Source organism: Plecotus auritus (assembly GCF_963455305.1).
Source record: "Plecotus auritus genome assembly, chromosome: 9".
NCBI lineage: Eukaryota > Metazoa > Chordata > Mammalia > Chiroptera > Vespertilionidae > Plecotus > Plecotus auritus.
Window position 1 is genome coordinate 47,173,703 of NC_137783.1, and position 17,040 is coordinate 47,190,742.

The following is a 17,040-nucleotide window of genomic DNA, read 5'->3' on the forward strand; positions in this document are numbered from 1 at the left end:
AAAAAAAAAAAAAGTCCTCACTGGATGGTTTTACAGATGAATTTTACCAAACATTCAAAGAAAAACTGCCCTGGCTGGGTAGCTCAGTTAGTTAAGAGTGTCGTCCTGATACACCAAGGTTATGGGTTCAATTCCTTGTCAGGGCACATATAAGAATCAAGCAAGCAATGTTCCTGTCAAGGGCGCATGGCTCCATCCCCAGCCCTGGTCAGGGTGCATGTGGGGAGCAACCAATGGATGTGTCTCTCTCACGTTGATGTTTCTCTCTTTGTCTCTCCCCCTCCCTTCCACTCTCTAAAAATCAATGGAAAAATATCCTCAGGTGAGGATTAACAAACAAAACAAAAAAAAAGAAAGAAAAAAAATCAACCAATGAATGCATAAATAAGTGGAACAAACGGATGTTTCTCTCTTCCCCCCACCTTTCCTCTTGCTATCTATAATCAATTAATACAATTAAAAAAAACCTGGCAAAATAAAAGAACTAGCAGTCACTAGGTGGAGGGAATAGGTGGAGGTATGGGAGGCACTGGTGCCAGCACTAGACTTGGAGTGAAGGAGCCACCGAGCCAGTGCTGAGCCACCCGGGTGGCCACCATGGCCACCAAGGACATCCATGAGGACCATGATACCTCCATTGAGAATGCAGATGAGTCCAACCACGACCCTCAGTTTAAGCCTATAGTTTCTCTTCCTGAGCAAGAAATTAAAACGCTAGAAGATGAAGAGCTTTTCAAAATGAGGGCAAAGCTGTTTAGATTCGCTTCAGAGAACAATTTCCCAGAATGGAAGGAATGAGGCACTGGTGATGTCAAGTCCTGAAGCATAAGGAAAAAGGGACCATTCGCCTCCTCGTGAGGAGGGATAAGGCCTTCAAGATATGTGCCAACAACTATATCATGCCAATGATGGAGCTGAAGCCAAACATAGGCAATGACCATGCCTGGATCTAGAACACCCATGCCAACTTTGCTGACGAGCTCCCCAAACAGGAGCTGCTGGCCATCTGCTTCCTCAGTACTGAAAATGCACAGAAATTTAAGACAAAGTTTGAAGAATGCAAGAAAGAGATCAAAGAGAGAGAAGAGAGAGGATTGGGCAAAAAGGATAATGCTGAGAAAGTGGCTGAAAAGCTAGAAGATCTTTTGGTGGAGGAGAGCAAGGAGTCCGAAGACGAGGAGACCAAGGAGAAAGCTGAGGAGAAGCAATGCGTCTTCTGCCCTTGTTTTCTGTTCCTTCCTTTTACTTTTTAAAAAAGTTTGCCTTGTCCTTCTTTTCAGTTTGTTTTTACAAGGGAACTGAATTCCAACAAAAAATAAAAAATAAAATAAAAAGAACCAACCACCTATCCTTCTCAAACTATTCCAAAAAATTCAAAGGAGGGAAGACTCCCAAACTCATTTTACCAGGCCAGCATTATCCTAATTCTAAAACCAGATAAAGACATGACAAAGAAAGAAAATTATAGGCCAGTATCCATGATGAACATAGATGCAAAAATCCTCAACAAAATATTAACAAACCAGATCCAGCAATACATTAATAAATTCATACACCATGATCAAGTCAGATTTATTCTGGGGATACAAGGTTTGGTACATTATCTGCAAATCAATAAGCATGATATACCACATAAACAAAATGAAGGATGAAACCACATGATCATATCAATAGATGTAGAAAAGCTTTTATAAAATCCAGCACTCATTTATGATAAAAACTCTGAGCAAAGTAGGAACAGAGGGAACATAATGCAACAAACGCACAGCCAACATCATACTCAATGAACAAAAACTAAACATTTCCGTTAATATCAAGAACAAGACAGCAATGTCCGCTTTCAGCACTCTTATTCAACATAGTACTGGAAGACCTAGCCACAGCAATCAGACAAGAAAAAGTAATAAAAGACCTCCAAATTGGAAAAAAATAAGTAAAACTGTCATTATTTGCAGAAGACATGATACTGTAATAAACCTTGAAGAATCCACCCTCCCCCAGAAAAAACACTACTAGAAATGATGAATTCAGTAAAGTAGGATATAAAATAAATATCCAGAAATCAGTTGCGTTTTTAAACTTTATTTATTTAAAAAGATTTTTAATTGATTTTGAGGGATAGAGGGAAAGGGACACACAGAGAGAAACATCAATGTGAGAGTGAAACTTCAATCAGCGGCCTCCTGCATGCCTCGGGGATTGAGCCTGCAACCAGGCCATATGCCCTGAGCGGTAAGGGAACCGGCATGGGTCAACATCCAACCAACTGAACCACACTGGCCAGGGCAGTTGCATTTTTATACACCAATAATAAACCTTCAGAAAGGAAAACTAAGAAAACAATCCCATTCACAATTGCTTCAAAAAGAATAAAATACCTAGGAATAAATTTAACCAAGGATATAGAAGACCTGTATTTGGAAAATTATAAAATACTAAAGAAAGAAACTGAAGAAGATACAAATAAATAGAAGCATATATACCATGTTCATAGAGAGGAAGAATTAACATCATTAAAATGTCCATAATACCTAAAGCAATCTATAGATTCAACGCAATTCCTATCAAAACACCACTGACATATTTCACGGAACTAGAACAAATATCCTAAAAATCTGCATGGAACCACTAAAGACCCTGAATAGCCAGAGCAGTCTTGAAAAAGAACAAAGTTGTAGGTATCATGCTACCTGATATCAAACAACACTACAAGGCCAGAGTAATCAAACAGCATGGAATTGGCATAAAAACGGATATATAGATCAATGACACAGAATACAGAGACCAAAAATAGTGAATTAATATTTCATAAAGGAGGCAACAACACACAATGGGGGCCCTGGCCGGCATTGCTCAGTGGTGCAGGCGTCCTCAAACTATGGCCCGCGGGCCACATGCGGCCCGCCGAGGACATTTATCCGGCCCGCCAGGTGCCGCTGCCTGTCCTGCTTAACAGCCGACTCGTCCCAGCCCGCAGTGCGCATAGGAATTTGTTCATAGTTTTTTTTTTTAAACTATAGTCTGGCCCTCCAACGGTCTGAGGGACAGTACACTGGCCCCCTGTTTAAAAAGTTTGAGGACCCCTGGGTTAGAGTGTTGGCCTGTGCACCAGAGTGTCTTGGGCTTAATTCCGGTCAAGGGCACGTTCTGGGGTTGCAGGTTCGATTCTGGTCAGGCTGAGTACGGGAGGCAACCAATCGATGTGTCTCTGTCACATCAATATTTCTCTCTCTCCTCTCCCATCCTCCTCCCTTACACTCTCTCTAAAAATCAATGGGAAAAATATCCTCAATCTTTGGGTGAGGATTAAGAAAAGAAAGAAAGGAACACACGATGGGGTAAAGATAGTCTATTTAATAAATGGTGTTGAGAAAATTGAACAGATACATGGGAAAACAATGAAATCAGACCCTTCTTATACCACACACAAGAATAAACTAAAAATAGATTAAAGACTTAAATGTTTAGCCCTAGCTGGTTTGGCTCAATCGATAGAGCGTCAGCCTGCAGACTGAAAGGTCCCAGGTTCGATTCTGGCCAAGGGCACATGCCTGGGTTGCGGGCTCGATCCCCAGTGGGGGGCGTGCAGGAGGCAGCCAATCAATGATTCTCTTTCATCATTGATGTTTCTCTCTCTCTCTCCCTCTCCTTTCCTCTCTAAAATCAATAAAATATATTTTTTTAAAAAGACTTAAATGTTTGACTCAAAACCATAAAAATCTTAGGAGAAAACATAGGCAGTAAAATCTTTCTCTTAGCAATATTTTTTCTGATATATTTTCTCAAGCAAGGGAAACAAAAGATAAACAAATGGGACCACATCAAACTAAAATATTTTTGCACAGCAAAGGAAATCATCAACAAAATGAAAAGACAACCCACTGAATGGGAGAATACATTTGCCAATGATACATCTGATAAGGGACTAGTGTCCAAAATTTATTAAGAAGTTATACAACTCAACACACAAAAACCCCCCATCTAATTAAAAAATGAGCAAAAAACCCAGGTAGACACTTCACCAATGAGGACAAATAGATAGCCAACAGACATATGAAAAGATAAGCACAATGAAATTATCACCTTATGCCTGTAAGAATGGCTACGATCAATAAATCAACAAACAAGTGTTGGCAGAACATGGAAAAAAGGGAATCCTCGTGCACTATTAGTGGGACTGCAAATTGGTGCTGCCATTGTGGAAAACAGTATGGTATGACCTCCAAAAATTAAAAATGGAACTGTCTTATGATCCAGCGATTCTACTCTGGGAATATATTCGAAGAAACCCAAAGCATTAATTCAAAAGAATATATGCACCCTTATGTTCATTGCAATATTATTTACAACAACCAAAACCTGGAAATGCCTAGGTGTCTATCAGTAGACGATTGGATAAAAAAGCATTTACACAGTGGAATACTACTTGGCCATAAAAAAGAAGGAAATCTTACTTTTTGTGACAGTATGGATGGACCTAGAGAGCATATACTACGTGAAATAAGCCAGTCAAAGGCAAGTACCATATGATTTCACTTATATGTGGAATCTAATGAACAAAATAAACTAAGAAAATAGAAACACAGTTATAGATAGAAAACAGACTGACAGCTGTCAGAGGGGAGGGGAGTTGCAGGGCTGGGTGAAAAGGTGAAGGGATGAAGCAAAAACAAAAAAACAAAACAAAACAAAAAACCCTCATAGACACAGACAACAGTATGGTGATTACCAGAGAAAAAAGGGGGTGTGGGAGGTAGAAAATGGTATAAGGGGGAATAAATGGTAATGGAAGGAGACTTGACTTGAGTGATGAACACACAATACAATATACAGACTATGTATTATAGAATTGTACACCCGAACCCTATATAATTTTATTAATCAATGTCACCCCACTGGTCAGTAAAGAAAAAGAAGTTGTAATAGTTAACAATTTGAGTTCTGTTTGCTACCTGCAAGTAGGCAAATATATACATTTTTACTTAAATTAATGCTTTAGAATGTGATTATAATCATTGTTGAAAACTGTAATTAAAGCTGTTACATAATCAGATTAGTATAAAATGGCAGGAAAATGCAATTATCACTAACATCTTTTTTTCTGTTAAAACACCCAGTAAATTTCCAATACTATTGTAACAAAATTCTAGAATCTAGACTATAAGATTTTCTTTCAATTAAAAGTTAAGTGAAACAGTGATCTTAAATATTAGATTCAGAAGGCCTATCTATATAAAATAGGCACCAGTCCTCTCATGCTCAGTTACTATTGCTCATGCAAAACAAGTGTAACAAAAATTTCTTAAAAAGCAAAATTTATGAAGACAAGAATTTAATTCATTAAATTAGCATGAATTATCCAGGAGATAATCTTCTCTGAAGGATATGTCCCAGTTCTATTAACAGGATTTTCTGCTATGCATGAGAAGGTCAAATCAGACTACATCCAAATAAAACCCAACACAGAGATAGGAGCAGCGGCCCATGCATGGAATTTATTGTGTGCTACTATTTATAAAATACTCAGATAGTCCTGCACATGCATAATATTTCCAACTCAGACAGGAGACCATACAGAATACACTTTCTGGCAAATAAAACAATAGTTGGTTCCGCTGCCTGGAGCTCTGAGTTGTATTCCAGGGCATGAGGGAAGCAGGCCACCAAAGTAAAGGGAAATACCGAACTACAGTGGCAATCAATACAGTTCAATAATTGTGAAAAATTAGCACATGGTTCCACTTAATTTAACCAAGCAGTTCTGTAGCTATCAAAAGAAAATGTTCAACATGCAGTCTTGACTTTTATGCCTCCACTAACATCTGAATGATTGAATAGAAACATTGTTGCTTCTATGCTGCATTGCTTAATTAAAAACACTTCCAGATCATTTTAAAATTTCCTTTGCATCAAAACATAAAAAAATGATAAAAAGCCAGCAGCAAATCATCCTGGTGGCTATTTAAGCAACTTGAGTACTCACAATAAACTAAAATTTCTCATAACATCTAGGCAACTTATACATGTTGTACCTGTACATCATAGGTCTATATATTAAATATTTGCAAAATGAAAACATGCATACACAAAATACGTCAAGTTTTACAGACATGATTTGAATTAAAATTTACTTTGACAATGTACAAATTGTTTTAATGTATCTTAAATGAGTAATTCTGTAATTCTGTATTAATTTTCAAATTTAGGTTTTCTTCTTAAATCTCTGGGATGTAAATCTCAGAAGATCTGAATTAAAGATTCTGAATTAGTTTTTGGATTTGTGTTCAAGTAAGAGAGTCTGTCTAGAAATAGATTGTGCATTCATAATTTAAAAATACCAAGACTATATTACAGAATTAGCCACATTTAAGAACTATAGACCTGAGGTCAGCATTTTGTATAAACACCAACTGGGTTTCTCAGTATTTTTCAGCCCATAATTCAAAATACAGCTTAGTAACCTCAGAAATGTATTTTAAGACCATGCTAGTTCACCCTTTAAAGACATTCCATGGGGGAAAATGTCCACATTAGCTCTTAGGATTGCATTTGAAGTCATGGTTGAAAAAGAAAATCTAATTCTACTGAAGGGAAAAAGAAATCTCATTTGTAAACTTAAATGTGTGAACCACAAGCATAAATGGAGGTGCAGTGGCCCTCCAATGGAAATTGCCCCAAGCCCCTTGCTCACTGCTCTCTACCTTGGCAGCGATGACCCAATCTTATCAGATAGCACAATATGTCCCAGGGCCCTCAAGCCTTCATCCAGGAAGGGGGCTGAGGTCTCAAAAGCACAATGGTTTCTCCAGAGGGATTGTGACATTTATAGTCAGCTTGGCCGACCCCTCCAGCTTCTCGGGTAAATCTGTCCATTTGGGGCCCGAGATGTGAGAGTCCCTGGGAAGCCGTGGGTCACTGGGCACTATGGTTGCCAGTCCCGTGGTTCTCAGTGGCATGTGCGGTGTTCAGAGAATTGAAACCATCTGGTTGTACTGCATCTTTCCGGGGTGGCATTCTCTCATTGATCCTATCCAAACCCTTTGCCTCTTCAAAACTGCAGATTCTATGTGGTGGAGAGAATCCTCGTATTGCTTAACAAAATGCAAATTTGATAAGTCAGTAATTGAAAAGCATTTGAGATTTCAAAAACATAATCAATAAGTTTTAAGAAGACATTAGCTGCATGTAGTAACATTTAAATCTTATTTAATCCTATCCCCAGTCCAGACTTCCCCTTAAAATGTGAAATGTTTAAACCTAAATGTAGACATGACAGCATCATAGGTGACAAGTGTTAGCAGAGCCTTTTAAAAAAACACACACACACACAAATAACCCTCCCGTCTCCAAAATCTCTAGGCAATGGTCTCAGGGTCTCAGTCTGACTTCTACCACACCAATTATCCCCCTACCTCAGACCCCCAATATCACAAGGACTATCACAGTAAGGCAGCATCATAATAGGACAAGTGAGGAGGCTAAACAAGGTTAATCCTCAACATACAAATCTGTGTCAAAAGCTTGGGAGGAGAAAAGTAAAGTTAAAACTTAGCAGATCAGACCTATCTTGAAGGCCAAGGTATCATCACTCCATCACCACCAATATGAAAAGAAAAAGGTGGGAAATGCCTCTAGGAGTTAGATCTGTGTTTGGCTGATAGCAAAAAAGTATTTATAGTTTCATATTTTGGAAGATTTCATCTTTAATTCACTGGCCATCCACTGCATGTTCTTGGGAAACCCACATAAAAATAAATGGTAATTCTCCTCCAATTGTTATAGTTTCTCATTTACTTCATCTGAAATGATGTATCCTACATTAAAATGTGCATAGAAAAGATTTCCATACTACTGATTGTAACCTGATTGCTTTAATATGTGTAAATCCTGGGATTCAGAGTCAGCAGAGCATTTGCCAATGTGTAATTTTAAGGCAATACATAGTATACATGAATATATTATTATTATCAGCAAACACTAGCCCAAACTGCAACAAAAACAAAATCATAGTGACAGCTTCTGCACTTATGTCTAGAGTGGGGTTAACTTAGGGAAAAAATAATCTGAGTAACACAGAATCATGCAAAATATGTAATAGATTTTTATATGCAACTTTAAATGCTATAATATTATAGCATAACATGCTCTACTCTAAAGAATTCAGAAACATTAAATGCTAGTTGGATAATATACTATAAAAGGGGAAAACCCAGATTGTCATTATGGAAATCAGTCCTTGTGATTAAAAAAAGAGAGAGAAAGAGAAAGAGAGAGAAATGTGACAAACTGGATGAGTCAGTGAGTCTGATTCATCTTGGGCTGTGCAAGATAGGAGTAAGACACATCCACAGGACATTCTCTGATGCCCACCCACACACCACAGTTCCCTGCCCAGTGCAAGGACTCTGATCGTACCTTTTTCAGCCTCAATAGCCTCAACTGTGGCTGTACAGAAGTGAGCAGAGGCATGCAAAATGAATGAGAGAGATGAGAAGGGTCATATTGTACAGCAGAAAAGGCAATGATCACTTAAAATATCACAGTACCCCATACTACATCATCATTTACAATTTAACATAATAGTACCTGTATAAGAGAGCCCCATCCAATCCCCCTTCCTGATACAGCACAGTTTACACACAGCACTATGACAACATTGCTCAGAGCACAGAACACACAGACATTCTGTATACACAGACACCTCAGCACCCATGCAAATGCACTCCAGTATTAATTACCCATCTTGAGTTCAGTATTCTGATGGCCTTAGAATTTTCCAAGTTTATTATATCATACCCTTCACAATCACAAGGAAATTCTCTAGGGTGAAATTATGATGGTAGAATTGTAGCAGGAGAACAAACAAGAGATTATTTACTTTCTATAGTAATACTCATTACCAGTTGGTTCCCTAAGATATAAACTAGGAAAAGTTAGCAATGTTCTTCCTGTTGCTTCTGATTCATAGGGCAAAGCATAAGATGCAAAAGTTGGTATGGCTACAATGAAATTTAAGGGCAGTAAACTTGGTGAGTTACTCTAGGTAGAACAGTTCTGTAGCTCTGTTCTTTGTGGGTAATCTAAAAGGACCCCCTCTTGTCTATGAGGAACTTCCTTTCTATTCTAACATTGGTGTTCCAAATATCTAAAGATATTAATATCTATAGCTTTAATAAGATCCATTTATGTTCAGTTTATCATGAACTCAAATCTGCCTCAGGTACTAATAACCTACATTCTCAAGTAAAGACAGATAAATGGCCATTGAACATCTTTTCAAACCCAACTAAGAGAGGAATCAAGAGAATGAACTGAGGTCTTAAGGGCAATAAATCCTAATTATTTCATGATGTGAACATACACATAGGTCACATAAATAAGAAATGCATTCTTGGTAAAGCTTGTCTCTACCCCATTTAGAGAATTTCAACATATTTATACATTTTATAGTCAAAGATTCCTTTAGCTCACTTCTGGGTTCAAATTGTATAAAAAAAAACCTCACATTGAGAATGAGGACAATACTGCCTGACAATATTGCCAATTCTCCACATTAGCCAAATAAACACACTCAGAATATTTACAACAATAATGCCATATCCCTTCTATTTTGTTTCTTCTAGAATAGGCCACTTAGAAGAATTATTCTGGAAACAACCTTTTAGCAGTATACATCATTTAGAAATAAATTTTATCCAAAACAATTTTTAATGTGAAAGGACATTGGTGAGTCTAAGGCAGGGGTCCTCAAACTTTTTAAACAGGGGGCCAGTTCACTGTCCCTCAGACCGTTGGAGGGCCGGACTATAGTTTAAAAAAAAACCAAACTATGAAGAAATTCCTATGCGCACTGCGGGGCCCGGGATGAGTCGGCTGCTAAGCAGGACAGGCAGCGGCACCCGGCGGGCCGGATAAATGTCCTCGGCGGGCCACATGTGGCCCGCGGGCCATAGTTTGAGGACCCCTGGTCTAAGGAATTTAAGTAGACTAAATTAGAAAAGGTTGCTGATCTCAACCAGATACTAAAATGAAATGGGGACCCAAAAGAAGTAGGATGAACACTGAATAAGAAAGAGAAGAATTAATTCTCCTTAACCATTAAGTATAAATAAAAGCAGACATACTTATTGTATACCACTGTACAAATCACCATTTACAAAATCTAGCCCTGTACATTTGGATAATACTCTCAGAATTTTCCCAGACAGAAAACTGGGATAAATGACCTATCTTATCTTGACCAGCCTTGGAACATCTATTCTTCAAAATATGGACTATTTTCTTTATAATTTAGAAAATGCCAATCAGAATATTTTTAGAGTTAGTAACAGAAGTAATTTTATATAAAATATTTTATAACTTGTATTATATATGGCAATGAATTAAAAATAAAAACATGTCACTATAAGAATTAGTATTTGAGTGTGTCAATAGTTTTTTTTAAGTTTTAAGGATGTCATGTGCACTTTTTTTTAGTGTGTCAATAGTTTAAGTCTGCTAATAAACTTTTAAAATAATAAAATGTGACATTATACTTTTGAAATTGTTCTATGGGCTTTTAATTTGATATGTAAAAATGTTTTCTAGGTCAAATGATAATCTCTGTCCTTTCCTGAGGCCTCTAAATGCTTCTAAATTCTTTGTAGAATACAAAATAGCTTATCATACTCAAAGCTGCATAACATGTCAAACTTGAATGTCAAACTTAGAATTAAAAGTTAATTTGAAACTTGAACATTAAAGTGAAAAGAAAAAGATCTGATAATTGCAAAATTCTATCTGAAAGGCACTATTTTTCCTCATTTGTTTTCAGTTTTATAGACCATCTTGACATGGCCTTAAAAAGTTTGAGTATAGTGCTGTCTCAAATTGTGTTCCACAATATTACACAAGATAAATGATCAAGAGGAATTAGACATTACTAAAAACAGAGATGGCCATATATTTTCCCATAAGGTCTTGATGAAGTTAGCAATAAAGGGCTAGCTCTCAATCAAATTTCCATAAGAAATGCACAAAAAATATATTAAATACTACTCCAATAGAGTTGTGCAGTTTGTAGTAACACTTGAGAAATATCACAAATTAACATTTAAGTTATTGAGAATACAATTTTTATTTTCTGACAACAGAACTGAGTTCTTAGAATTTAAAAACTTTCTTTTTGCAATACTTAATTTCCAGTTATTCAGATCAGGAAACGTATCTACTAAAATTTAAAATGTTAGATTTAAAATGTTAGATAAACTTGTAAAAAAACAAAATTGCAGCTTTTGTATGAGTTTCATGATTTGTTTCAAAGTAAGTTAATCTTATGCTAGGGAAATCACTTCAACCAAATGGTCAAACCACTCTATCAAGAGTCATTACTGGCAGAACTAGGGAGCTATCTAGTTTTCCAAATTGGACCTTGTTAACTCAGCACCAACCAGTAACTCTATGCTGGGAATAGACAGTCTCTTCAGTAAAGTTGTCTTTCAAACCTTCCCTGAAGGCCCTAGCTGATTTGGCTCAGTGGATAGAGCATTGGCCTGCGGACTAAAGGGTCCCAGGTTCGATTCAGGCCAAGAGCACATGCCGGGTTGCGGGCTCGATCCCCGCCCCAGGTAGGGGGCGTGCAGGAGGCAGCCAATCAATGATTCTCTCTCATCATTGATATTTCTACCTCTCTATCTCTCTCCCTTCCTCTCTGAAATCAATAAAAAATATATTTAAAAAAAACACACACACAAAAAACAAAAAAACAAAAAAAACCTTCCCTGAAGTTGGGGGTGATTTCAAAGTTGAAAACTGAGCTTCAGGCTACATGCAAATTAAAAAAATAGAAGTGCCAACTGCCAACAAAGCACTAATTAGCAGGTGCTAATTGTGAAATCTGAAAGAAAGGTTTGTTGTGGAAACAACGTAAAAATAATATATCCAAGGATGATTTATTTATGTATGAAACCCTTTCAATTTTCTTTTTCTTTTCTGAACAAAGAAGGGAAAGGTATAACATTTTTCAAGCTATTAAAATTCATCCTTTTTCTATTAACACTGTTACAAGTTTTATTGAATGTTTAAGATTTTAATTTGTTTCAATCAAATTCTTTTTAGTTTATTTGTCTAATGTTTACAATATAATAAATGGAGGGCAAGGGATATAAAGAAAATAAAAGCAGATTTGTAAATAAATAAAAAAAGAAGACCTCATCCAGAATAAAAATTTGAAACTACAATTTCAAAACATAGCTGGATTTCTCATATATGCCAGTGGTGGTAGCAGACAACACAATAACACATAAAATAGAACATAAATAGGCTATAAGTAGAAATTATTTGTCTACAGAAAAAATTATTTTTATTTATTTATTTAAGCATTTATTACGAGACTGAGTGAAATGAAACTGTGAAAAGCCAATCTAATTTAAATTTATCTTAAACTTTAAATTAAAATTTCCTTTTTGATTTTGCTTTAAACATTTCCTAATTATAACACCAAAAAGAAATTGTTAATCATGACTAAGGAAAACATAAGATTTGTTGCTGCCTGTTTTAATAGAGCAGTGACCCTTGGAGGGCTGTCAAAAGTGGCTACAATAAAACATAAATTAAGCTTTCATATCACATTTTTTGCTTTCCAACCACAAGGGAAAGAAATCTAGACTTTGAGTTACTGTGCATAGTCTACAACATTCACAACACTCTCGTCTATTTAATCTGTAATGGGCTTTCAAAAAGTTAACCCAGTATTTTACACAAATATTTACTAAAAAAAAAAAAAAAAGTGTTTTTTTAATATAAAATATTCAATGAGCCAGATTACAGGAATGCTTTACGTATAATTCTTTTTATTTTCATGCAAAATAAAGGCACACTTAATAACACCCTTTCGATTTTGACTTACAGGATTTAAATTTAACCCCTTATAACAATGACTTAATATCTAATGTTACATTCATGTTCAGAATGCACAAACTGCAGCAACAGAATGCAGCAAACTTCAAAACAAGGTGCTACAAAGTTGCTTCTACATCAAAAGGCAGACAAGTGTCTGATAGAGTAATTTAACATACTTTTACAGACATACAGCTAACCTAAAGAAAGACAGACAGATTTAGGAAAGCAGCTACATCTGCAGAGGAAGGAAACAGCATGTTACAGACAGTCGATTATACATAGAACATTTGACAAACACCACAGAAAACAAACTTTGGCATCATTTACCAGGGTACAAAACCTTGCACAAATCTTTTAGCAAGTAAGTGCATAAGTAATGTTCTGGGCCCAAGCATATTATTAATTCTAAAATTAAGTATCTGATAATAAAAGCATAGTTGAATACAATTACATAAATTAAAAAAAAATAAGAAAGTTGAAATTACATTTCCATTTTAGTAATATGATATAGCATATCCTGGATTCACATTCTGAAACTGGGGCTTTTAAAAGAAAAGGGTGCATTAGATCGATAAATAAATAAATAAATAAATATTTCAGACATTATGATATGAGCTGCTCCCATATCATTTCATGAAAAGCTGAGAGACTATTATTTTCAATTGAAATGAATACTCATTGTCAATTTTCTGCCCTGCTCAGGTTATTAATCAGATACTACCTATCATATAGTATTCCACCTATGTCAGCTGCTGAGACAGGAACTAAAAAGCAGAAGGAATTCCCTGCATGCATTATGTGTATTGTTAGCAAAAGAGTGAGGTGTGCCCCAGTCCATCTGAGGCACAGCAAGTTGCATAACATCATTACCACTTTGCAGGGTCTGCCGTCCTCCTGCCAACACTCCACTAGGCAACATTCCTGTGGGAGTCAGACCCTTGAGTGTCAGCACACTTTCACTCTCCTCCCTATAGCAGAAAGATATAACAAACATCAGAGACATCCAATAAGTTCTTAGTTTAAAAGAGAAGATGGGCCCAGATATAGCCCATGTATATAATTTATGATGTGCACTACTATTACATTTTCCTCAATTGCAAGATATACATTTTCCCCTATTCTAAATGCTTCAGATATGAAGTTGTATCTTACTACTGAGGCATATATTGTTTTTTTTCCTGAAAACCTTTGTTAAATAAATATATGGTAAGGTTTATCATCAATGGGACTGACCCATTCATGTGTACCATTCCTAAATGAGCCCTAGGAAGACAATTTGTGGCTCCAACAAAAGGGATTTCTTATACAGATGAGCAAGTTCATAAAAAATACTCTAAAAAGTGCCCCCTTCCTTCTTAGCTTGCTTTAATTTTCAATGTGTAGATTCTTTATCTAAAAGGACAAGAGATACCAAAGGTGAATGATAATAATCACAAGGGTCAAAAACCCTAGTTTCAAAGGGACCTGTGTTCCCCTCTTCAATGTGTAAATGCAGAACTTCTTTATAGGGAGAATACTACTATATTGCTTTTAGATGTCAAACAGGACACTGCTTGCTAACAAAGCACAATACAAATAATTTTTCTGAAACAAATAATTAGAAAAATGTATCATTACCTGAGAACAGAGAAGACTCTTGCCATCTTGCCAATTGCTCGAATTTTGTTTCTTATGATTTCTTTCCGAGCGGCAGCTGAACCTACTTTCAATGGAATAAATAAAGACTCAGGTTTAGGGCATTCACTTGCACCATTCTATTAGCCTGTTCCATACTCATCTGAACCAACACCAGGCCCCCTGCCACCAGCTCACATGGAGGAAACTAGATAAACTCAAGCCAAAAAGCTTCTTACTCCTTTAATGTTTAGCTCGGCATTGATCTAATACTGGGATCTGATACAGATGAAAATGAAAAGTAATCCATAAACTTCATGACTCTCACACTACTGAATAATTAATAAAGCAGCAATGGGAATGAAACTACAACCCAACCTGTATCACAAAACAAATGACAAAAAAATGGTAACAACCCTATAGTCTTTAATTCTCATGAGAGCCAATGGCATGCAGACTAACAGACAAAAACTGGTAGTAGCCTATAGTTTTCTGTTTATTATAAAAGCCTTTGGCATGCAGGCTGGAAATATCTCATTATACTATGACAAAATAAGCTTCCTTGCTCTTTAAAAATAATGGTATGAAGCCTCTACTACGCAGGTGACCCAGAACTAAGGGCCACACCAGGCATTTCAACAACAATGCGCATCTCAACCTCATAAACTAGGTATCTTCTAAGGTCATGCAAATATATATAAGTTCTTGCATCCCTAGGTGAATATGACACAAGGAGAGTGAGCAATGAGAAAAGACTCCCTAGAAAATATCTAAAGGATCACTAATGCTTCATTTCTTTCTTTCATTTTTTTCTTCGTTTTCTCTCTCTCCTTCCTTCTTTCCTTCCTTTTGAGAATTGTTATGACTTTATTTGAGCCAAAAATGAAGACAATTGCTGAGGAGCAAGATCTCATATGCTCTCTAATGCTTCATTTCTAAAGGGTTAGCTATGCTGTCTATCACTGATACAGAAGAGAACATACCAAAATAACTGAATATTTAGCTGATGAAACACTAAAAAGAACATCAATCTCAGTCCTGACAACTCATATACAGCATCTAGAATCACTCGGGACCCAAGAGTGTAGTTTCTTAGAACTGTGCTTCAGCATAATGAAAACACACATAGGGAAGCACCATGGTTGAGGAGAAAGTTAAGGAAAGGTTAAAGACACTGGACCAAAAGGGGCCTTAGGTATACAATAGTCTGAACAATCATAGTCTTCTGGGCTAGAGCAACTCATTTAAATTCAAGCATCCCACAAACATATATAATTAAAAACTAAGATGATGATTGGACCTTACTGCAAGGAAACAGAAAAGACATCCAATTTCAAAGATGAAAACAAGAAACATTTTAGAGAAAATAGGCTCCATGACCATCTTTATGGTGCTATAAAGGGCAAAATTATGAGTACTGAAGCTACAGCTTTTACAAGTCCAAAATGGTGTTGGTACCATGGCACCACACAGGTATTTTTAAGATGAAATAAAACAAAACAAAACAAAAAAAACTAAAAGTCTCAAAATTGTAGAATATTAGAATTTGAAAAATCATTAAAGATATTGCAAAGTTCAATCTCCTCATTTTATAGACAAATAAATCAAGCTTATTATTTTATCCAAGGATATAAAGTAAGTCTGATTCTCCTAAAATAAATTTATACATTTTGTTTTAAAATTGACAAAGTTTTTTAAATAGCTAGGAGAGGGGTATGGAGATGGGGGAAGATGGCTGTAATGAAGTATTTTGAATTTTCAGTCTTAATTTATATACCTGTAAAACTGAATGCTATGTAAACTACAGATTTCAAATTTAAAAATTCACTGGAATATAAATGCATTGTACAAATCAGGATTTTAAATCAGTCTACAAACACATCATGCATAATATTAAAGTAAATGCCCACAGTAAAATTACTTCAGGGAATAGACAGACAATCAAACACCCCTAATCATGCAGGGAAAAGTACAAAACATTACAAATAAGCAAAAGAATGAAATTTAAAAACAAGAGGAATGAAAAAGAGGGGAAAATATTTCCATGCACAGAAAGACAGATATCTTGGAATATGACTTCTAAAAACATCAAATTCTAACGTAGATAAAACTTAAACTAAATTTTCACAAGGCCCAAGAGGACTCTGCATAAACAGTACTCAATGAATGTGCTGACTTACATGGACATGAGGACAACTTATGAAGTCATATTTCAAAACAATGTTACTCTGTCTGGTCTGTACCTTTTTTATTGCCATATATGAGCCGTTCTTCAGATGGAGAGTCCAGAAAAAAGGAAGTGAATGATGAAGAAAAGGTGGTTGAGACAAATAAAAAGATAGAGATTTAACTTGGCAGTGGTACTGAAGAATGAATGTAGAAAGAGAGAAAAATGAAGACCCTCATATTTGAAACTTGAAAAATGTAGTATTGTAGGATGTGGTAAATAAAAGAGGGATGCCACTGTGTAGAGCTCTAAAGGAAAGATTTCTTAAAAGATACGTGTTCAGAAGAAATTATGGACAGAATGAGTATAATATTTGGTGA

At 36.0% G+C, this 17,040-nt stretch overlaps 1 protein-coding gene and 1 pseudogene across 8 annotated transcripts in view; one reads left to right on the forward strand and one right to left on the reverse strand.

Moving 5' to 3' along the window:
* The first annotated feature begins 597 nt into the window (after positions 1 to 597).
* LOC308233505 (ran-specific GTPase-activating protein-like) lies at positions 598 to 1,253 on the forward strand (annotated as a pseudogene). The gene has a single exon. The product of its transcript is annotated as a ran-specific GTPase-activating protein-like (transcript).
* Positions 1,254 to 5,469: 4,216 nt separating this feature from the next.
* PPP3CB (protein phosphatase 3 catalytic subunit beta) overlaps positions 5,470 to 17,040 on the reverse strand; it is a 54,258-nt gene continuing 42,687 nt past the window's right edge. For 2 of the 7 annotated variants that reach the window (XM_080687663.1, XM_080687665.1), the window contains exons 11-15: positions 16,737 to 16,763; positions 14,497 to 14,581; positions 13,750 to 13,847; positions 8,416 to 8,445; positions 5,470 to 7,091 (exon numbers count right to left, since the gene is read on the reverse strand). In XM_080687663.1, coding sequence (XP_080543789.1) covers positions 6,913 to 7,091; positions 8,416 to 8,445; positions 13,750 to 13,847; positions 14,497 to 14,581; positions 16,737 to 16,763 — 419 coding nt within the window. In that variant the 3' untranslated portion in view covers positions 5,470 to 6,912. The remainder of the gene's footprint in view (positions 7,092 to 8,415; positions 8,446 to 13,749; positions 13,848 to 14,496; positions 14,582 to 16,736; positions 16,764 to 17,040) is intronic. The other 5 variants (XM_080687667.1, XM_080687669.1, XM_080687666.1 and 2 more) reach the window with 3 other exon arrangements.